This window comes from Trametes versicolor (assembly GCF_000271585.1).
Source record: "Trametes versicolor FP-101664 SS1 unplaced genomic scaffold TRAVEscaffold_5, whole genome shotgun sequence".
NCBI classification, from domain to species: Eukaryota; Fungi; Basidiomycota; class Agaricomycetes; order Polyporales; family Polyporaceae; genus Trametes; species Trametes versicolor.
This window is the reverse complement of record NW_007360325.1, coordinates 689,568-711,323: the sequence shown is the minus strand read 5'-3', so window position 1 is coordinate 711,323 and position 21,756 is coordinate 689,568. Positions and strand designations below refer to the sequence as shown.

The 21,756-nt window shown below is 58.3% G+C and overlaps 7 protein-coding genes across 7 annotated transcripts; 4 read left to right on the top strand and 3 right to left on the bottom strand.

Moving 5' to 3' along the window:
* Positions 1-2,272: 2,272 nt before the first annotated feature.
* On the top strand, positions 2,273-3,218 carry TRAVEDRAFT_104808 (uncharacterized protein; the record flags this gene model as incomplete). The annotated part of the gene is made up of 4 exons (XM_008039505.1): positions 2,273-2,332; positions 2,396-2,533; positions 2,596-2,818; positions 2,890-3,218. Coding segments are annotated over 4 exons (750 nt in total), but the record flags the coding sequence as incomplete, so codon positions are not given.
* A 59-nt stretch (positions 3,219-3,277) lies between these two features.
* On the top strand, positions 3,278-3,514 carry TRAVEDRAFT_121626 (uncharacterized protein; the record flags this gene model as incomplete). The annotated part of the gene is made up of 1 exon (XM_008039504.1): positions 3,278-3,514. A coding segment is annotated over one exon (237 nt), but the record flags the coding sequence as incomplete, so codon positions are not given.
* Positions 3,515-4,227: 713 nt separating this feature from the next.
* TRAVEDRAFT_46566 (uncharacterized protein) lies at positions 4,228-6,369 on the bottom strand (the record flags this gene model as incomplete). Its single annotated transcript, XM_008039163.1, has 3 exons — positions 4,228-4,252; positions 4,321-6,029; positions 6,085-6,369. 3 exons carry the CDS (start codon positions 6,367-6,369, stop codon positions 4,228-4,230), a joined length of 2,019 nt encoding a protein of 672 aa, XP_008037354.1.
* A 418-nt stretch (positions 6,370-6,787) lies between these two features.
* Positions 6,788-12,150, top strand: TRAVEDRAFT_166567 (uncharacterized protein; the record flags this gene model as incomplete). Its single annotated transcript, XM_008039503.1, has 8 exons — positions 6,788-7,484; positions 7,568-7,803; positions 7,857-8,966; positions 9,022-9,079; positions 9,134-10,161; positions 10,214-11,092; positions 11,141-11,591; positions 11,653-12,150. 8 exons carry the CDS (start codon positions 6,788-6,790, stop codon positions 11,973-11,975), a joined length of 4,782 nt encoding a protein of 1,593 aa, XP_008037694.1. The 3' UTR covers positions 11,976-12,150.
* A 766-nt stretch (positions 12,151-12,916) lies between these two features.
* On the top strand, positions 12,917-13,795 carry TRAVEDRAFT_28514 (uncharacterized protein). The gene is made up of 3 exons (XM_008039030.1): positions 12,917-13,273; positions 13,330-13,422; positions 13,477-13,795. Exons 1-3 carry the CDS (start codon positions 12,994-12,996, stop codon positions 13,617-13,619), a joined length of 516 nt encoding a protein of 171 aa, XP_008037221.1. The 5' UTR covers positions 12,917-12,993; the 3' UTR covers positions 13,620-13,795.
* A 3,301-nt stretch (positions 13,796-17,096) lies between these two features.
* Positions 17,097-19,019, bottom strand: TRAVEDRAFT_36718 (uncharacterized protein; the record flags this gene model as incomplete). Its single annotated transcript, XM_008039085.1, has 2 exons — positions 17,097-18,662; positions 18,720-19,019. 2 exons carry the CDS (start codon positions 19,017-19,019, stop codon positions 17,097-17,099), a joined length of 1,866 nt encoding a protein of 621 aa, XP_008037276.1.
* Positions 19,020-19,628: 609 nt separating this feature from the next.
* Positions 19,629-21,640, bottom strand: TRAVEDRAFT_46562 (uncharacterized protein; the record flags this gene model as incomplete). Its single annotated transcript, XM_008039162.1, has 20 exons — positions 19,629-19,655; positions 19,712-19,759; positions 19,811-19,934; positions 19,991-20,015; positions 20,071-20,128; positions 20,181-20,208; positions 20,262-20,321; positions 20,380-20,520; positions 20,574-20,589; positions 20,660-20,671; positions 20,732-20,756; positions 20,810-20,844; positions 20,902-20,927; positions 20,985-21,010; positions 21,068-21,085; positions 21,137-21,188; positions 21,241-21,300; positions 21,354-21,367; positions 21,439-21,517; positions 21,576-21,640. The coding sequence occupies 20 exons, from the start codon at positions 21,638-21,640 to the stop codon at positions 19,629-19,631; spliced, it is 939 nt and encodes a 312-aa protein (XP_008037353.1).
* Between the last annotated feature and the right edge of the window lie 116 nt (positions 21,641-21,756).

Sequence of the window (21,756 nt, the reverse complement as noted above, 5' to 3'; positions counted from 1 at the left end):
CAGTGGCCTCTGTCCACGCAAGCGGCAGCCATACGGGAGGAAACGGTCGAGAGCAGGGGCCGGTGTCTGCGACGGTCTCGTCAAGCAAAGCCGGAGCCCGTACGTGCATTATCTACTTAGGACTCATGTCGGGGTCTCAAAGGCCGACTCACTCTTATCCCAGGTCCCAAGCAGCCACAGGCTGACAAGAGCGACGCTGTACAGCAGCATCCGGCGCCGACGAAGCGCAAGAAGAAGGTAAGCTTCGCATTTAACTATGAAATGAAGCATTGCTTCTCCGGCTTATGCACGCTATCAGGAGACAGACTCCGGGAACAAACCTTCTACCAAGCGACAGCGCAAGAAGGTGCGCACAAAGCATGTGCTACAAATGACATATACTAACAATGCAGTGGCGTCCGCATTGCTAGGTCACCAGCAACAGCGATTCCGAAGCCCAATCCGAGGGTGAGACTACCGACCCCGGGCCCGTGCACCACAAACGTGGCCGCCAGCCAAAAAAGAGCGAGTGGGCGTTTGCTCACTACGTGCCGACTCCGGTGATGAAGCCGGGGACCAGCGAGTCAATCTGGAAATGGACGTGCAATTTTTGCGAGTGCGTCCGCTTCCCCGTCTCTCCCATTTTCCAGCACGCTGATATGTTATTGCAAAGCACATTCCGTACCTCGCCACGTACGAAAGGCTGCAAGGACTACTCAAAGGAGAAGTTGCCTCGCCCGCCACCGAGCAACTTCATCTCTCACCTGAGCGCCTGCAAGCGTGTCCCACCGGAATCCACTTTCGAGGAATGGGAGGCCCGTAAGCAAGGCAAGCCCGGAACATCGAACGGGGACACCATCACGGTGCCGGGCGGCGTAACTGCAGAACGTATGGGCGGACGGGTGGGCCAGGTCGCGATGATGAAGGAGTTCCAGCACCGCGCTGTCGAGAACCCTGAGAAGGAGGTTACGAAGAAGGGCTTTCGGGAGCACTTCGTCAAGGGCGTCATCGAGGATGATCTCCCATATACCTTTGGGGAGCGGCGCGGCATGTCGCGCTGCTTCACGTACATACTCCCGAAGGGATACAAGGTCCCTGATCGAAAGGCTGTCCGGCGCGATCTTGACGTCCTGCACTATGAGATCAACCAGAAAATCAACGACAGGCTACAGGTTTGATATTTAATTTGGCAAGTTCATACATGATTGATACTAACTCAATGCTGTCTTTACGCAGATGAATCTGTCCATGATCGCCATCGGGAGTGATCTATGGACCAGCAAAAACTCCGTCATAGGTTTTGCCGGTCTTGTCGTATTCTTCATCGACGACACCTGGAGTCTCGTAGAGATTCCCCTTAATTTACTCACACTAGATGGCGATCATTCTGGTGCTCGTGCGGCGAAGCTCATTTACAACGACCTCAAAGCACGTCCAACTGTGCTTGAGAAGCTTGGTGAGTAGTCACCATGCATGTATTCTCCACTCATACGCTTACTGATTGCTTTGTTGACAACGTAAACAGCCGCAAGCTCAGCAGACAATGCAAAGAGTAACGGCACCATGAACCGGTCCCTAACGCGACGCATCGCCCGTAAGACAGATGTCTTCCTGATCGCTGAAGACATACAGATTGGCTGTGCAGGGCACGTAATAAACCTGGTATCACAGTACGTTCACAAGTGATTTCCATTCTGAACGCCTACCGATCGAGCTAACACTATCTTGGCTTCTCTTCGACTTTGACAGAAGCTTCATGTGCGGCCTCGGACTCGCACCCAATCCAGATGAAGAAGACCTCTACCTCAGCACTCGACAGTACCCTCTCGCTTATGAGCCAGAGCAGGACGAGGACTTTCAGCAGCACAGCAAGATTGCACTCGAGGAGCTGCGTGCGGAGAAGGAGGGGCGTGTCTCCGTGACCGCCGAAGAGGACCCGTCTGGCGATATGGATTCCGATGCGACGGACGACGACGACGACGACGATGCCTCAGGTGCCTCAGATGACGAAGAAGACGACCCTCTTGGGCTTGGAGCCGCCCCGGGTGGTAATGCAGGCACTACTGCGTCGAAGAAGCCTCCGAAGAAGCCTGGCAAGATCCTCACGGTTGTGGATAAGGTTTGCTTTCTTGCCGTGCCGTGTCAGCGCGCAAGCTCAGGCTGATACCTGCTCTCACAGCTCCACACAATCGTGGTCGACATCCTACGCTCTGAAGTGCGCCGCGCACGCATGCGCCGCCTCATTCGCCAGCTCTGCGATGAGTCGGTGCGGCATTTGGTGCCCGTCCGAAGCATGCCTGTGCGATGGAACACAACATACGCTGAGATCGAGCGAGCATTACTGCTCCGACCGGTGAGTTGATTATTTGTATCGATGTGTCAAGGAGTCTGCCCCTAAACGACGGCGCATATATAGGCTATCAATGCATGGATTGAACAGATGGAGAAGGGCCTCACAGGCCAGAAGAAAGCGGCTGCTACCCGTAAGAAAAAACGGTTATATCTCTCCCCGCAAGACTGGGAGCATCTTATCGCCGTCCGGGACACACTATCAGTATACCTCTTTTCATTGCGCACCCATACCGTGCTGATTACTGACTGTTCTTCTGCTTGAAGGTGCTCAACGAGGTGACCCATCTCCTCTCGAAGGGCGGTGTCCCGACGATCCCGATGACACTGCCGTTGTACAAGCATATCGAGACGAAGCTCAAGTCCTACAAGCAGAAGTTCCGCCGCCCCGAAGAGGCGCGGCTTCGTATGGGCTGTGAGAAGGCGCTCGAGAAGCTCGAGACATACACGGACATCGCCTTGCAGTCCAAGTATGTCCTGATCGGTGCCGGTGAGCTCTACTAGTATTCCCTCATTCTTCAAAATCAATGGATGCACTGTACTAATTACGCTCTATACTAGTTCTTCACCCGCTTACACGGATCAAATACTTCGAAAACCGCGACCTATGGGACCCGATTGTCCCGGTGCGTGCGCGTCGGCTGCTCGAGGAGCTCTTCAAGGAATATACAGAGAAGGCCGCCACAGAGTCGGCGCACTCTAAGCATCCCAAGCCAACGCCTGACGAGCAGTATCAGTCGGCGTTTGGGGCCTCAGTAGCAGCGGGGCGCGGGGATATGGCCGGGGACAGTGGCGATCCCGCCCTCGAGTCTTTGTCCGAGCTCGACGCCTATTTCCGAGACACATACCCTTGCAAAAAGGAGCACGGCGCTCTCGAGTGGTGGAAGGTCTGTCCGCGCCGCGCACTTCCTGCTATCCTTCACCATGCTCACGAACCTACGTATATCCCCAGGAACATACGGCCGACTTCCCGATCTTGTCGCGCATTGCGCGCGACGTCCTTGCAATCCCTGGTGTCAGCATCGCGGTCGAGCGCCTATTCTCCTCTTGTCGACACACTTTGTCCGACTCTCGTTCTTCTCTCAGCGCGGATTCTGCCTCGAAGACGGTCATCACGAAGGAGTGGCTCAAGAGAGGTTTCGGAGACGACGTGAACTACCTCGAACATATTTCTATACACCAATAGATACCATTTCATATGACTACCTTACCATTACAATATGATTACATTACGCTTTCATTAGGTTACGGGCCTCGCAAGTAATCGTATTCCTTTGTATCATTACTTACTCGCTCTCTGGCGTAAGTAATAGTAATTTTCCAGCACTACTGCTGAGAGGTAAGGGGAATTAAGGTTGGGAGAGTGTGCACGTGATGTTTTTGTATGTAGTAAGCGCTGGTCTAGTTATGTCGGAATAAATATGTCTACGCTACTTGAATTCGCCCCTTACCTCGAAGCAAGCGGCTGGTTGGAGCCTGTCTCGAGTGCGTCTCAAGCTTTGCGCCACGAGCGTCACATATTCAGCGTGGCGCAGACCAGCTTGAGGAGGCGCCCAAGTGACGTCGCCGGAGACCTTTACGATCTCTCAACGATGTCTAGGTCTGGCCTTGTAACGGATGGCCCGCAGATGAAAGCGCGAGGAGTAGTGAAGGAGAGGGTAGAGAGTGAAAGAGGGGAATGTGGGAGACGGACTGGCGATGTATGAGGTGACACAGGCGCGGGATCGCGTCGTGTCAACGTCGGCCAGAAAGACGCAACTCTGTTGGATTGCAAGATTGTCCTATATGACATTGATTATGGTGTGTATCCGTAGGCTTGGTACAAGGTGGTCATCATGATTCATGAACACGCTTTGGAAGGGAATTGCGAGTACTCAGTACATGAGAAGCGGCCCAGCTTTACCGATCGTAATGTCGGGTCTCCCTACATCGTCCCGGAAGTCGCCTAAGATTTACGACATTAGCTCTCCAGCTTGTGCCAAACGCGCATACCACGCCAACTTCATCCGACGTATCCTCCATCGGTGTTCCTGCACGCGAATCCCCGCAAAGGACGGGAGAACGGCCGGGACCATCTCCCAGCGGACACGCTGCTTGCGCGCCCACGACCACCACTCCCGTTCGATCGGCTGGATGTGTTCAGGCACATCCGGCTCGAGCGACAGCCAAGAGCTCTCCACCTCCTTGATGTCGCGGAGCGCATGCGACAGGTAGGCCGCCACGGCATACGGGTCGTCGATGGGGGACAGCCCCAGCGCGAGGCAGCTGAGAGTGGGGTAAGGTTTGCGGCCGAGCCAAGGGCGGCGCGCGCGTGGGCTCACGACGATGAAGGAGGTGTCTGCGTTCACTTCGACGCCGAGGCTGTCGAGGTAGCGGCAGTCGGCGATGAAGCGTACCAGTCCGGGGAGCGTCGCGCGCGGTTTACGCCAGCCTGCGGGCATGGGACCCGTGCGGGTGTCATCAGCTCCATCCGCGTCTTCTTCGACAGCCTCTCCGTCTTCGTTCGCGTGTCCGAGGTGTCCGTCGTCCCCGTTTACCCCCATCTCGGCCTCGTCGCTGGTATTGACCGCCGGTGTGGTGGAGGTGTTGACACTGTCCGAAGGATCCTCGACAGGCGCATCCCATCCGTAAACGCCCCAAGGGGCGCTGGTGTTCAGGTAGAGGCGCGTGATGTAATACCAGGACCTGCTCCTCTTGCACAGCAAGGCGTCGTCAACGTCGAATGGGCAGTGTATATCGAGACACAGATCGCGGAGATTGCGCAAGCCCCAGAGCGGGAAAAGCGTCTTGTTGCAGATCGGCGAGGGAGCGATGTCTGTGCGCTCGTCGCTGCGCACCACCTTCTCGACATTGACGGAGAGCGTACGGAATGTATCGCGCGAAGGAAGCGCGGCGAGGGCGGAGAACAGTGGCCGGATTTCGCGCCGCGGAACTTTGGCGGTCGCAGTGACTGTGAATTCGGCGAAGGTGGGCGACATGACGAACCGCAGGAATTGAGCGGGCAAGTGCAAAGTGGGTGCCGTGAGCCTGAGTACCTGCAACATGGGGAAGGTGCGACCGGGTAGGGCGTAGGGGAGGGGTCCGAAGTCATGCTCTTTCCAGAACATGTCGTTAGAGCTGCAGCGGAGAACACGGAGATTAGGCAGAAGTGCGAGGTGGACAAACATTAGTGGGGTGATCGGAAAGTGTTCGGGCGAGAGCTCGACGGTAGTGAGGTGACTCAAGCCGCAAATCATGGACGACACGGCCGCAACAATGACACGGCTAGATGGGTCCAAAAGTACATTGAGCTCGCGAAGTCCTGGAGAGAGGTCTTTGACCTTGGAGAACAAGCTGGCGATCATGTCCTCCGAGTCGACTTTGTCGAGGAGAGGTAGGTTGTCCGGGAGGGGAGGAAACCGTCCGAGTGCGCGACCCAGGATGTGCAAGGTATGTAGCTGCGGGCCGAAGAGGATATGGAGGGACCGCAAGATTTCGGGATAGTCTTCTGAGTCAAGCGCATAGTGCTGGACGACCTGTACATTGGGCAGAAGCGGTTGAGACTGCAGGACTTCGGACAAGAAATCATATGCGGACGGCGCGGCTTGATATCGGGACACCTCATAAGGAATGTGCCACACATACGCCTTCACAGCTCGGACGCGGTGGGCATTGGCAAAGAAGCGGATAAGATCCAGGCGTTGTACCGGTTCTTTGAAGCTCTGGAGACACGGGAGAGTGAGTGAGCGTGAGGGAACGTACAATGAAGGAACTTACGAAGTATTCGTGCCCCTCGTGGAAATGCCCGTCATAGATCTGTTCCCTCCGATAACAAGTGCGGGGCAGGGCGTAGAAGAAGACGAAGATATCGGGGATGGTGTGCCACAGCACATTCAACGAGGGACCATGAAGCGACTTACACGTCCTCGCGAGGGCAGCGAGTGTGCCACAACCTATGCGGTTTTCACGAGTATTCCATATATCGTCCTCCGGCCCAATAAGCTCACGGCATACGTACTCCCAGATGTGCGGGGGAAGCTGCTGGAACGCAGCTGCAGACATGACTACCAACTAGCAGTTCGGTACTGACGAATGTTTAGCAGCAGAGAAGAAGGGTGCCACGATAACAAGTGCAGTGGGAGCAAGCTTAGGAGAAGTTCGGAGGAGGGAGAGAAGAGGTAGGAGGTGGAGTCTAAGATGAAGATGCCGGGCGCCTGCCACACCAGCGTAGGAGAACGGTGACGACCGAGTCCGACGCGACGCGTCGACACACATACACGACCCACGTGACTGACGCGTCAACAAAAACGCGTCAATAAGTCTAAACAACTCATTAAGCGCGAGCGAGCGCTTGGCAGTACGTCAAGCCACGCCCGGCACCTGTCCTCTCGTCTCTCCCATCCCTCGTCGTCGTCGCCGTCGACCGTCCGCATCTCTCCCCGCGGGCCGCACGCGACCAACTCTCGAAAACTACGCGACAATGAGCCTCCCTACACCCCCCGGCACGTCCCACCGGGAAGAGAAGGAGAATCGGGCTCCCCGCTTTTCACGCGTCTCCTGGTGTGAGACCGCCGAGTACCACCCTATAACATCCAGTCCACCCCGCACACTATCTGCCCGATCTACCGTGTCGAGGGCGGGTCCATCCAGGTCGATCCTGAAGAAGCCAGTCTATCCCACTACGCTCCGAGCGGACGAAAACGCGAAGGAAGGAACCCCCGAGCCATCAGATCCTCTCACCGACCTACACTATTTGGACGGCCCAGTATCGCGAATCCTTGCCCCGGACGCGTCGTTACGCGACTTGATTGAGGCCTACTTCGTTTTAACAGCGCGTCTAAGAGCATGCGTCACGGAAAACACGGATGCAGACGCGTCTTGGCCACTTTTCCAACCCCTCAGGAAGCAACGCGACCTATTCGTGGAAGCAATGGTACGGGACATCCGTCACGTATTCGTCGACCCCGTGGAAGAAGCCGCATCTTCGACAGACTCGATCGAATCGCCACGGGGCGAACCCAGCACGCTACCCTCTCCCAGAGACAGCCCGAAGAAGAAGCACGGCATGTCTGAGGAGCAAGTCAAGCGTGCCCGCGACCTGTGTGGGGTTTGCCAAGCAGTGCTAAAGTTGCTCATTCTGGTCTCCACCGTACCAGCGCTCTACCAATTGTTCACCGGTACGTGACGGGCGCTCGCTTCCCAACCAATAGCTCACGAATTATCTTGCACCGGACGCGTCCTTGTTTGTCTGGAACTACAGATGACGAACTCGGATATATTCTAACTCAAGTCCTCGCAATTCCTCTGGCAAACGAGCTTCCTACTCCAAACGCTCGCAAAACCTGTTCTTTAGCCATCTGGCTCATCCAGGCGCAACGACTTCCCGCAGAAGTCCTTGAACCAGCTAAGGACCGGATCGCATACGCTCTCCGTCGTGGCATTGAAGGTGAACTTGGGAAGGAGGGCAAGAAGGGTTCGATTGGTGACGGTCTTAAGGTACGTGCAGAGCGAGAGCACTGAATATATGCGCTTACTTTGATCTGTGTCAGGCCGTCCACGACCTCTCGCTGTACCAACCGGCCATCTTCGTCCCCACATTCGCACCCTTGCTGCCGGCGATATTATCGAACCTCCTTGCACCAACGTTACCTATCCGCACTCAAGCATGCCATGCTTTGGGTGGCTTTGCGCTCGCTGTCGCCTCCCTTCCCCCAAGCGAGGTACATACCCGCATCTCTACCGCCGTGGCCGCGCGGCTAGTCAAGCAAGTCGACGTTAGTGGACCCATGTCTCCAGCCAAACGGGGGGCACTCGCAAGTCCGTCGAAGGATTCGCTGCTGGTTCGCACCCTCCGCACCACACTGCAAGGGCTGGAACCGAAACACGCCGCTCAAGGTCCAGTGTGGGCTTTCACCGTCCTTGCACACCTCATTGTCTTGCTCGGACCGACTGTCTATCTTCATGGGGAACTGACACGCGTCGTCATGGCGTTGTTCTCGCTTGGGATGCGTCATCCGAAAAGTTCGGTGCGGGGGCTGGGATGCCTCGCGTGGCGGGCTATGACTTGGGCGTATTTCAGGCCCCCTCACGTGAAGTTGACCATCACGACGGACACCGACGACGAGGCCGAGGACTCCGCGACCGAGGACGACTTGATGGAAGAGCGCCGAAAGCACGACGACGCGTTACGTGCCAGCTTCAAGTACTTCGCCGGGGTAGTGGATATGGGCGCCGGTGTCGGCTCTGTCGGAGCCCTGCTTGGGCAGGAGATCACCGAGGAGATTCATGTGCGAGGGGCTTTGCGGATTCTACGCGCCATGAGCAAGAAGGGCGGCCACACATGCAAGGACGCGATGGACATCGCGCGGCACCTGCTCGGGGTCGTCGCGTCGCGTCAGCAGCACCTGGAGCCGGAGTGGGATCACCACAAACTGCTCGCACCGGGACTTTTCTCGACCAACCCGGGCCTCCTGACTACGGAGTGGAAGGTTCTGAGCACGGTTGTGAAAGGCTTGCTGGAGCAATGTCCGCAGATTTCGGACATCCGCATGCTTACCTATGAGGAGATCGGGATGGACGGGATGTGGGACGAGTTCCTGGCTGTCTGGAAAGATGGCCTGGCCGTCTTGCGGTTGCAGTGGGGCAGTGAGGAGATTCCGGTACGTCGAGAATTCATTCTTGTTGTTGACGTCCGGGCTAACGATCTCTCCGCAGACCGAGATCAGGGAAATCTGGTTCAACCTCCTCAAGAGTCATGCCGGCCCTCTCCTTGGTATGTCTTCTTCCAAACCATAGTTGTGCAGCATTTAGGTTGACGTGATGACAGATGCCGATGACCACCAAGGTCTGGTGGAACTCGCTGCGCGAACGCGAGATGTCTTGGTCGAGGTCCTGGAGGATGACTCCTTCGACTTTACGCTCAGCAAGGAGGACTTCGGCGAGCACGTTCCCACATCGCCCATCAAGCCGACCAGCACTCGGACGAAGAACAAGGCCGCTAAGAAACCTCTGCCGGAGTCGCGATGGAACTACGCCGTCAAGCTCTTCCTCGTCCGAGACCTGTTCACGATCGCGCACGCGGTCTTCCCTGATGACGTCTTCGCGAGCCTCGCAGAATCGATTGCGAAGTTCCTCAACACCAACGAAGCGCTTCTTGTCGGCGACGTGCAATGTTCGGACGAAGTGCGCGAACAGTGGGCCTCTATCTGCGCCGACGCCACTCTTGCATGCGATATCAGCGTTCTCCAGGCGTTCTGGGCCAACACCCTCGGGAAGCCCAGCAACGGTCACCGGAACTCGGAGTGGTGTGTCGACGTCCGCGCCGCTGTGTGGCAAGTCTTCGTGGACCGGTGGGAGGACAGCAAGAGCTGGGAGGCGGCGATCGTCCTTCTCAGTGTCCCCTTCATCGAGACGAGCGGCTGGGAGCTCGCAAGCGAGGACCTCATCGCTTGGGAGGCGTTCCTCAAGCGTTCCATCGACGCTGCCCTCGACTGCGGCGTCGACGCTCCGGCGCTCATCGACCACATCGCAGGCGCCATCGCCGCCGGCCAGGCCCCCGGGGAGGCGTCCTCCGTGCGTGTCGCCGACCTGTTGCTGTCCAACTTCGAGGTCGCCGAGGCTCGTGAGGTCCCGAGCGAGCTGCTTGACTTCACCAGCGACACCCTCCATGCGGCGTACCCGCCTGCCCCGCGGCACAAGGTCATGTGCATGTGGCTCATTCGCTCTCTCACGCGCGTTATCGACGCTTGCCCACACGAGCTGTGCTTCTCGGCCCTCCAGCTGCTCTTGGAAGGCCTGTGCACTTGGATCGCGGACGACTTCGATGTCTGCACGGCGGACGAGTACTCGTCAGATGTACGTACCCGACATATCACTGCGTACTTCGCCCTACTAACTTCCCGCGCAGATCCTGCCATTGTACCAGACAGTGCTCGTGAGCTTCCAAGCGTTGGAGAAGAACGCATACCACCTGGAAGCTCTCGCGCCCATCCTGGAGGCACCGTTCCGCGGCCGGCAAGACAAGCATGCCGGCGTTGTCGAGGCATTCTCGGACTTCTGGCAGGAGACGTTCGCGTCCATGCCGGAACCCTCATCCGGGTGGCCCGAGCAGATCGTACGGTGCTTGGAGGCGGTCGCACGAGAGCAGGAGGACGAAGCCAGCGTCGAGAACCTCACTGCTCTCGACGAAGATTGTGCCAGCCCATGCTATGAGCCTACCGCACAGCAGGAAGTCGCTACTGGTGAAGATTCGGAGAAATCCTTTGATAGCGACGACGAAGGATCTGTCGAGTTGCCTTCGCCTGGAACCCTGTCCCGCCTCTCTGCAGCTCCATTGCTCAGGCCTGCTGTGTTCCCCCGCTTCTCATCCCCCGAGCCCTCCCTGCCGCTGGCACCTTCCACTCCGAAGTCGAGCCCTCGTACACAGCGGCCCCACGCCTCCTTGCGGTCCGTCAGGTCTATCGAAGATGCGATGTTCGTCAATGCTTCTCCCGCCTCCTCTCCAATCCGCGCCCCGACCACTCCCAAGCGTTCGCCAGCGAAAGCAGACGGTACGGGTTCGGCTCGCTCACAGGCCAGCCGGAACAAAGAGAACATGTCTCCCTCCCTGCGTATCGCGACGGTCACAGAACGTCTTGCCATGCGTTCGCCTTTGCTGCTGGAGTCGATTCTAGGAAAGCGGCCTCGCGGGGACGAGTTCGAAGACGCGGATCTCGCGGAGAAGGTGTACAAGAAGGGCAGACTCGATGCTTCGCTACTTGCGCCTCCACCAGCGTTTTCGAACGCTGTCCAGGTCCAAATGGTCATGCACGACGCTTCCAACGTCCCCAGGGAGTCGACGTCAGAACGGCCTGCGCCATCTGCTTCTACCGACGACAAGCCCGTCTTCGAGGAGGACGAGTCTTCGTCCTCAGCATCCGACTCCGAGGAGATCATCCAACCTGTAGCTTCGGGCTCGCGCAAGCGCAAGGGCTCGTTCCTGGATGCGGTCGTCGTCCCTTCGGTGGCCGAAGTGCTGCGGGCGAAGCGTCGCTTCAGCGCCGATTTACGTGGTACATCTCTGTCACTTGACAGCGGCACCCCCGCGAGCGAGCCGAAGTCTCCCGCGTTGCGCCGCACGCGTTCGGCGACGAAGCTTCTGGGCAAGGAGGCCGAGTTCCAGAGGCTCCCGTACACCCCCAAGAAACGGCGTATGGGACGCGCACATCAGCTGCGTGAGGAGGCGGCGTCGGAGCCGATGTCCTCTCCGTCCCGGTCTCTGCAGGACGCCCAGCTCTTTGGCAGTGGTGAGTGTCTCAAAACGGGAATAACCTGCGCAACCGTCGCTGATATTTTCATGCCCAACAGACGACTCTATCATGCTTGCCTCACCTAGCAAGCTATGCGAGCTCCCGCCCTCCGATGATGAGCCCCATCTGGCCATAGGACAAGTGACACCCCACCGCCTTGTCTCACCGGCCATCCGCCGCGTTCAGCACGTCGACTTCAACTCGGACCCGCCGAGCGACGACTCGAACATGTCGAACAGCCCGTCCAGCCAGCGCGTCGTGCGCAAGATGGCGCGGCTGGGCAGCGAGTCGGAGCAGCCGTCGCGGCTGACCCCACTGAACCTCCGCGCGCGCTCAGCGTCCGAGTTCTCTTCTTTCTCCGCGCATGGGAGCGATCTATGATGCTCCACGCGCGCAGCGATTGCATCTCCCTTCGCCTTCGGTTCGGGAGTAGTATGTTTTTGTCCCCCGTTTCTTGTCGCGGTCTCCCGGTGTTTTTGTTCTGCATACATAGGCCTGACTGTAAGACCCGTCCACTCTACTCTACTCGCACTGCATCTACCCACTCACTCATGTCACATACCACATCACTTGTCCATAGTTCCATAGTTACAAGCACCCCAAGACTCTTAAACTTTGTAGAATAGTAGCGCGCTCGCTCGCCCTCGATATGTTCCGTATGCTCCTCTCGTTATGCGCAATCCAATGTCTTGCACTGTATACATCACGCTGTTCCGCATCTCAGAAGCCCTGATGTCCGTTTTTTGCAACGTTTCACGTCCCCCGGGGTTGCTCGTCGCGACGGGGGTCCTGTCGTCAAAGTGGTCTCACTCGTGCCCATTTGGCACCGCCACCGCTCTATCCGAGCTCAACGCATCCGAGATCCACATCGCCCGCCTCCCTTGCGCACGAACGCACGTCACCCGACGCACTCAAGCCGCGCAGATCCGCCACAGAGCCCGTCTGCCGCCTCCCGCCGCACATGGACGTCGGCGGTGCAGCGATACCTACAAGGGAGGCAAGTGGCCAATCATGGGAAACACGTGAGTGCGTGCGGTTCATTCTACATCCCAGATTGCCCGAACTTACGCGCAGGATGCAGGGAAGCCCGCGTCATCTCGTCTAAAAGCCGCGTCGGGCAGCATGAAATTCGCACCCGGTAGCCGACGATCCTTGGTAAACAGATACAACATTCGCCGCCCGCCGCCTGCCGCGCACCCATGTCCGCGCCTCACCCCACGAATCGGCGCTAGAAGGGCTTCTCGCGGGTAGCCGAGGGAGGTATATGAACCCCCCGCCGAGGAGGCAGCGCACTCCCCCCCATCGCACCCCGTTGCACTGTCCCCATTCACGCCCCGTCCGACTCCCTTACCTGTCCTGTCCTTTCGCCGTCGCACGCTTACGATACCACCCGCTCGCCATGTTCTCCACTAAGCTCACTACTCTCTTCGCGGCCCTCGCCGTCGCCGCCTCCGCGGTCTCTGCCGCGCCCGCCACCTTCTCAGGCGGCAAGGTCGACATCGTGTTCCGCCCGCAGGTCACCGCGCCCACTGCGGGCGACGTGTGGCCCGCGGGGTCGACGCAGACGATCACCTGGGACACCTCCGCTATCCCAGCGGAGGCGCGCAACCAGACTGGGCTCATCCTTCTCGGCTACGTCGAGGAGGGCGACGCGACTGGCAACGAGCACCTCGACACTGGTACGTGGAGCATCCATAATGATATGGCAGTTTTCTGATATCGCGATGATGTGCAGCGAACGCTCTTGCGTCGGGCTTCCCTATCACCGCCGGTACCATCGAGGTGTCAGTCCCCGCTGTGCCCCAGCGCAGCGACTACGTCGTCGTCCGTACGTACACCATCCCCATCACCTCATTCACCATGCTCACCTCGTATTCAACAGTCTTCGGCGACTCGGGCAACACCTCCCCGAAGTTCACCATCACGAACTCGACCGCCGCCGCCGCCAGCAGCTCCGCCTCGTCCGCGCTCCCCAGCCTCCCCACCGACATCGCCGACGTCATCATCCCCGGGCACAACTTGTAAGAGCGTAGCTGTGCTCCCTTTGTTCCTGCTTCTGCTGCTGCGACGGACGTATAGCATTACGACGACGCTATTATAGCACTGCTGAGGTACTTAGTCTTGGGTCGGGACAGTTTGCACGGATTCTCCGATACGCTACCGACTCACTCTTGTTGGACGTGAAATACATTCTTTTGTCGTGTTATGATATGATGCTGGCGGCTGCGAGTGGTGGAGAGGCTCGCTTAAGTTGAGTCGTCTGCGAGATACACGAGCGTCATATCCAAAATGTGAAGGAAAATACGATCACTTCATATCTTTGAAAGCGTGTGGTGATACGCGCCAGATAAATCAGGATGATATCACAGTTTGATGTCTATGGCAGTGAAATTTAGAGGGAGCCGGCCGAAGCTTTGGACACAAATCTAGCGCGATACGTCGACACGAGTCCTTCGCGGGCGACGCGCGTCGCGTACTGAGGAGAAGCGACGGGTGTCGTGCGCTAGTCGAAGTCCAGGCGGAGGTACTGACGCATGCTAGTGACGGCAGAGGGCGAAGCAAGCTTCTAGCTGTATCCCTGTACACTGGCAAAATTTGGTTAAGCTCAAAGAGCTGCAGACGAGAACGTACATCGCATGCACATGGTGGTCGAGAAGAAAGAGACGCTTGCGGAAGGACGCGCGGCGGCTAGCGAAACGCGGTCACGTGCCATCGGTAACGACGCGCCTCAACGCGTCGCTCGGGATATAATATATATTGACTTACAAGCTCGCGTTACTATAGGCGTGGATGTAAAGCCATACTAGTACTCAATACATCAGGGTAAATACCCCCTTAGACCACAAAATGCCTGTAATACCAGCAATTAATGCTCGTATATCACTGGATGTACGACAACGATAACCACAAACCAAAATCGTAATGCTCGCCCAAGCGTTCAAGAGCCGCAATTATGCACATACATGCCAATACCAGCGGCGTATCCCGACAAACTCATACACCCTCTGATCAAGGAACCTCGTAGGGAGGTGCTGCCACGACCCCACACACCCGTTCAAGCCCTACACTCAAGTCCGGCTCCCTCAGCCGCTTTCCCGCCCGCGCCGCACACGCCCTCTCCTGCGCCCGTATCCGCGCTGAATGCGAGTACAGCTCAGGCACAGCCAACCCGTCCTCCTCGTCCGCAAACCGGCCCGAGAGCACAGAAAGCCGCGGGAACAGCAAAGAGAGCACCGAGGCCGCGCACACCCCGTCGCAGAACAGGGACCCCGTCACATCGAACTTGCGCAGCTGCGGCGCCGCAGGCCCCAGGAGGTGCAGCGGGGGCGCGGGAGGGAGCCCGCTGTCGGAGGGCGGGTGCCAGCCCATGTTGGCGGCGAGTGCGAGGGTGTGCAGGCGCGGGCAGCGGCGTGCGAGGCGGAGGAGCGCGGAGGGCGTCACCAGCGGGAAGTCGTCGTCTTCGGGCGAGCGCTCGTCCTCGGGGCGCAGCTCTACGTCAGGGTCCCACCCAAGGACGAGCTCGACGATGTCCGGGCAGCGCTGTGCTATGGTGTCAAGCATCGCGTCGTCGATGATGGTGATGCACGCCCCTTTGATGACGAGGCGCCGCAAGGCGAACAGAGCCGTGAACAGAGGGGCGATGTTCGCAGACCGATACCGTTCGCTCTCGGAGTACTGGCCGTCCCAATACGTCGAGCTCAGGCCCAAGTCCTCGTGCCCGGGCTGGAACTCCGTATACCCGATGATGAGGAGGAGGTCGGTGATGGCGCCGCACGAGGGGTGTTCGCTGATCGCGGTACAGAGGTCCTCCAGGAGCAGCGGAGGCGGGAGTTCGTGGTGCTCGCATCGGAGGGACAGCGCGCGCAGCGACGAAGAGGCGAGCACGCGCAGGAACGACGCGCACCACTCGAAGCCGATCTTGTGCAGCACGAGCTCTTGGAGGGCTGGGAAGAAGTCGGCGCGTCTTTCGTGGGGCAGCGTGTCCCAGGAGTAGTCCTTTGCGTAGATGTGCACCAGCAGCGACTCCAGGCAGGGGAGACTGCCTAGCACCATGAGTGCGTCTGGAGAGATGCACACGGTGCGCCCGGTAAAGCTCGTAAGCCGCGTGAAGAGGCACAACTCCGTACAACGGAGAGAGCCGGCGTCCCAGGAGCAGGGGAGCTGGGAGTTGACCTCGACGTTGAGACGCTCCAAGGCGGGCGCCACACCGGCCAGAGTGCGCACCACGTCCGTGGCGTGGCCGAATTCGCCGTACGGGCTTCTGAAGAAGAGGTCCGCCTCCCTCAGCTCGGGCGCAAAGAGCAAGTCGGCGGGGTGGAAGTCGGTGGGATAGTAAGTGGCGCCAGGCTGCGCGCCGCGCTCCCAGTGGTATAGGGACCGCAGGTTGGGGAGGAGTGGCTTGGGTGCGAATGCGGACAAGGCCTTCCACACCGCGTGCGGGATACGATGGTAGGAGACCAACATCATTTTATCTGCGCCAGCGGAGGACAATAGGTCGTCGGTTAGGAGGTCCCGCGGAAAACGTTCACGCCCGAGTTTCTTGACACGCTTGGAGTACGTGAGGAAGCGCTCGAAGTCTCCCTGTACCGGGTCGCGCAGGAACACCTGGAGGAGCCAGAATTCAGTGTTCGACAACGAGAGGCCTAGGGTTCAGAACATAGGAAGCACTCACTAGTTTAGTCCTTGTAAAAGACTCACGACCGCTCGTTGCTAAATAAACGAACGGGGCAGTAGTGCATAGATCCTGGGGCAGCGTGCACAGCAATGGAGCGAGCGTGTCGAGCGTGTGCCAGAGCGTATCCAAAGCGGGCTCGCTGAGGAAATGGCAAGTAAGAGCCAAAGAGGTTAGATCACGGCGCGCAGTGGATCGTCCACCCCCATCATCGCCAAACGAAAGGATCTGGCATATGCGACGGATAGTGTCCGGACGCAGAGAGAAGAGAGTGGGCGAGTTCGGGCCCATACCTGGGTGTGATTGTTTGTGGGGGTGGGGTCGAGAGACGGAAGTATCACCTCTGTGAGTTTATTCATCTAATGCGGCTGCGACAGGCCGTGCATTGAACATCATACATACCCGCACCAGACACACGGCTGACTCAGACACGGAGTCCGACCGAGATCTGTGCACGCAGTTGTTGCAAGTCCCCTCCGAAAGTTGTACCGGTGGATTGACTTTCCACTACGCTCTTACAAAGGTCAAAAGAGAGCTCGCTTGAGGGCGTGGCTCTTGAGCTTGAGGCCTTCAGAGGTGCTCCACTGGTGGAATGCATGGCAGTTGCCAGCTGGTTGTCGACCTCGTCACTGCGATCGGACTCCGGTGGCCATGGGCCGGCCATGGGCGGCACTAGCACGAATTAACGCTCACACCACGTTTTTCGAACTTGCTACCTCGTTCATATATCGTTGTCCGGTGTGCAGTGCGCCAACACCCCCTTTCATCTCCGACAACTGCCGGAATACGACGATAGTGTATCTCAATAATGCCAGGGCACGCGCGAATGGTCATCCATAAACAGGCTCCTCCCCCAGGCCAAACACCTGTCCGAGTTCGACATTGAAATCCGGCTCCCTCATCCGCTTCCCCTCCCTCTCCGCACACGCCCTCTCCTGCGTCCGTACCCGCACGATCCGCGAGTGGTTCTGGCTGATGTCCCACCAGCCCTGTATCGCGAGGCGGTTCGAGATTTCGGCCAGGCGCGGGAACAGCAGCGAGAGAATCGACGCCGTGCGCGCCTTGTCGCCGACCAGGGACCCCGTTGCGATGAATGTCTGCAGCGGCGAGACCGCCGGCCCCGAGACATGTAGCGGTGGCGCATGCGCGAGCCCGCCGCGGCGGGCGCCAGCGGTACGAGAGGGCGGGGGAAGATGGCCCATGTTGACCGCGAGCGCGAGTCTCGTCAGGCGGGAGCAGCGCCGGGCGAGGTGGAGGAGCCCGCAGGGCGTCGCGTACGGGAAGTCGTCGTCGTCGCGGGAGCGTTCGTGGTCGAAACCTGGATGTACCTCGGGGTCCCACGCGAGCGTGAGCTCTGCGATGTCCGGACACTTCTGCGATACCTTGTCGAGCGTGGGGTCGTCGATGATAGTGACGCACTGTCCGGTGATGTCGAGGCGTTGCAGGGCGGACAGGGTGGTGAACAGAGGCGCGATGTCTCCCGGCCAGTACGTTTCGCTCAGGTCGTAGCGCTCGGACTGGAACTGGGTGGCGCCGATGGTGATGAAGAGTCCGGTAATGATGTGGGCCGAAGGAAGCTCGCTGATCACGATGCAGAGCTCCTCCAGGAGCAATGGGGGCGGCAGTTCGTGGTGCTCGGAGCGGATGGAGAGCCCCCGGAGCGACGCGCACGAGAGCACGCGTAGGAATGCCGTACACCAGTCGAAGCTGATCTTGTGCAGGACAAGCTGTTGCAGGGCCGGAAAGACGTCCGGGGACCTTTCGTGGGTGAGTGCGTCCCAGGTGTACTCTGCGGAATCAACGTGCAGCAGCAGCAGCTCCAGGTGGGGCAGGCGGCCCAGAGCCAAGAGCGCGTCTGGCGCAACCCGCACGGTGTTGCCGACGAAGCTGGTGAGTTGGTGGAAGCAGCGCAACTCCGGACCGTGGAGAGAGCCGCTGTCCGGACGGCTGGCAAATTGCGAGTCGGCCTCTACTCTGAGATGCTCCAGGGAAGTAGCGGAACCGGACAGGGTGCGAACCAGGTCTGTGAGGTGCTCGGGAGGCGCGTGCGGGTTTGTGCAGTGGATCTCTGCCTCCTTCAAGTTAGGCCCGAAAAGAACGTCGGCAGGGTGAAAGATGGTTTCCCGGTAGTCGATACCATATTGCACTTCCCATTCCCAATGGTGGAGAAATTGCACGTTGGGGAGGAGCGGCTTGGGCGCGAACTCGGACAGGAAGTCCCACACCGCGGAAGGGATGCGGTGAAAGGAGTGCAGAGTATATTCACCCATGCCAGAGGGCCGCAGTTCATCGGTGAGGAAGTCATATTGGGGGACATCGCGCCCAATCTTCTTGACATGCCTCGCGTATGTGACGAAACGATCGAAGTCTTGTCGTACAGGAGCTCGCAGGATCACCTGGAGGCGCAACAATTTAGCTTCAACGAAAGTGCTCAGAGCTTGGGGAGCACTCACGAGCTGTGTCCCCTGGATGCCAGGCGCATTATAATTACCGTGCGAGGGCGGATGGATGAACGGAGCGGTGGTGCATAAATCCTCGAGCAGGGTGCGCAGTAGTGGTGCTACTGAGGAAAGCGAGCTCCAGAGCGTATCAAAGACAACATCGGTGAGAGAACGGCAGGTGAGAGCCAAGGCTGTCAGGTCGCAGCGTAGATCAGACTGTCGAGACTTGTACCAGTCCAACAAGTGGATCTGGCATATGCGCGTGACAATCTCTGGAGGCAAGGAGCTGAGGGTTGGCGAATTGGGACCCATACCGGGTGCAAACGTCTGTGGAACGGGTCACCGGGAGGACGATGGTATCAATGTAAGTAGATCCGGGAGTGCAGTCGTGCACCCTGGGGGCTGTGCCGGCGACATCGAACGTTACGTACCAGATACGTCTGACTCGCGCGTGGCAGTCGTATGTGATATGGCACCTACTCCCGAAGCTATACAGAGAGACGGTCGGCCTCAGGCGACCTGGTGTAGCTTTCGGATTTCATAAAACCCATTTGAAGCGCGTCCCCTAGTCCACATACCCAGCAATCCGAAAGCCCCCCTGCAAACAGCGAACCAAAACAGAGATCGAATATCAGCGACAGTACAGGTATGGACACAGCCGGGGTAAATGTAAACAAGAACGAGATCAAGAGCCCATGCACCGCACAGCGAGAGGTAGTAAAGATACAACGAGAGGGCGCGCGCCGTGCGGGGGGCCGCCCGCGAGAATACGCCCCGCACGCGCAGGCCCCCGGAAACAACAGGCGGGTGGCTGACAGCGATTATACGGGGCCTATGCGGGGACGGGGACCGGGGAATGGGATGGGATGGGAGGGGAGCGCACGATCTAGTGGTACAGGGGGTAGCTTGTGCGCGAGCGTTTTACCATGCTTCTGCGTAGCTGGCATTCTGTGCGGGGTGTCAGCGAGGGCCATGAGATACGGCGCGAGAGAACAGGGACGTACGTGGGTAAGATGACTCTTGTCGACCTTCGTTGGTGACATGTTTGATTGCTGCAGCTAACTCAGCAAGAAATATAGTGGAAATGTCGGACAGAGACTTACCAACTGGTTGTCTGCGTCGAAGTTGACGGTGCGCTGCGTGACCTTGCCGACCATGAGGAAGGTGGGCATCGTGGTGGTCTCTGCATCTGTACCGCGGCCGCGGCTGATCCTGCGCGTGTTCAACCTGAATTACATGTGAGCGTCTGCATGGATTGCAAAAGATTGTCACGGAAGACGCACGCAGCGAGGAAGGAATTGGCGTATACTACGGGCGAGTAGATGTTAGACTGGCAACATTGAGGTAGCCCCGCGGAGCCTACCTTTGCTCAGGACAAAGTAGAACGCCATGAAGATGAAGTTGCCGGGCATGAAGTTATACTGTGCTCATCAGCATTGGCGTGCATTCACCGCAATCACTATGTAGACTCACCAGAATCAGAGTAGTCAGACTGATCACACTATATTCCCCTCCGGTTAGCACTGCGTACGGCATGATATTGTGCCTTCGTACCTCGTCAGGCCGCCTGTGCTGACGGCGTAGAAAATCAACGAGTTAACCGCAGAGTCATCTCTGCAACAAGCGGTCAAAATCTGCGGACCGCGAGGTGAATAAAGTCAATGACGCGCACTTCCTGTGGCCTGTCCGCAGGTTCCAGAGGAAGAAGGAAAGCGAGGCGGCGATGACGACGTCTGTGGCCATGCCTATGCCAAGGGACAAGGTGCCGATGATCTTCATATCTGCGAGGTGTGATAGACTGTCCAACCGGAAGCTGCATGCGAAGTCAGGGACGTGCAGGTTCCACGAGAGAGGGACATGACGCACGCTTTGACGGTGTAGACTTTTAAGCATCGAGGTACGGCACGATCAGGCACTGTGCATCAATCAAAATCGGTGCAGAGGCAACTCACTGGATGCAACAGCTAGAATACCGGAGAGGCAATCAGCGTGTGTGGAGTTGCGCAGTGTTGTAAGGAACGTACCCAATTCGCCGAAAGTCAACAGGAACTACAAACAAGTTCAGATGTCGAGCTGATGGGATGCACAAGAAACGAGCTTACGATGAGGCCTGTGACCAGAACATTCTGGTTGCTGACTAGAGATCAAATGTGAGAAGGCTTCGCAGACTCCAGGGTAGGGTGCAACAGCTTACAGCGCCATACGCGTAGCGCGAAGTTGCTATAGGTCGCGTGAGCATTGAAGGTCATCCGGGGAGACAACGCGGGGATCACTCACATTTTAACGATGGTTCCTGTTACGACCTGAGAATTCCGCAGTGCATGAGCGAACACTTCTCACATTCAGATCAGCTCACTCACTCCGAACGTGATTTGTAGCTACGCAAATGCATGAGCGCCTATCCCGACATACGCGGTAGAAACACTCACGATGAGGGACCATATAGGTTTCGCTACGAGGATCGTGACAATCCCCCAGTTGCTGTGCATACAGGGTCAGGCAATGCCATGATGGCGAGCAAGAGCAGACGCACGTTACGAGGTAGCTGTAGACGGCGTGCGAGATGAGGGCTTGATCCGCGAGTTCGATCAACCTTCGCCCGACGTCAGCGCCCACAGGAGTCCACAACCGCCTCGCGAAGCGCACCAGAGACCGACGACCTGCACGTCGCGGAGCGAGAGCGGTTAGCGAGCGTTCGCGCGGGATAGGCGACGGGCTTGGCGGCGCGTACCAATGCTTTGTAGAACGGCTTGTCGAGCGGGTACCGCTTGAAGTATGTGTACGCCTGTGTGCTGAGGACGCCAAGGCAGCTGCACGAGCACGCCAAAGTCAGGAAGGGTTCGCGAGCCGTGCGGGGGCGGCGCGTACATGCTGGAGGCGGCGAAGCCAGCAAAGGCCGCGCCGAACGTGTTGTCCTTGTTGAAAGACTCCATATTGTCCCAATTCCGGGGTTAGAGAACGAGAGACGGGGTGAGCGCGGCAAGAAAGCGTAAGGACAGTGGGGTCTCGAGCCGCGGGGAGTCTGAGGGGTGAATTCAGGCTGCGCGCA

Excerpts from the sequence above, each read along its gene's own strand:
- TRAVEDRAFT_28514 (XM_008039030.1), top strand. The coding sequence starts at position 12,994 with ATGTTCTCCACTAAGCTCACTACTCTCTTCGCGGCCCTCGCCGTCGCC. Across the intron at positions 13,274-13,329 it reads CAACGAGCACCTCGACACTG|CGAACGCTCTTGCGTCGGGC; the intron begins GTACGTGGAGCA and ends GATGATGTGCAG. Across the intron at positions 13,423-13,476 it reads CAGCGACTACGTCGTCGTCC|TCTTCGGCGACTCGGGCAAC; the intron begins GTACGTACACCA and ends CGTATTCAACAG.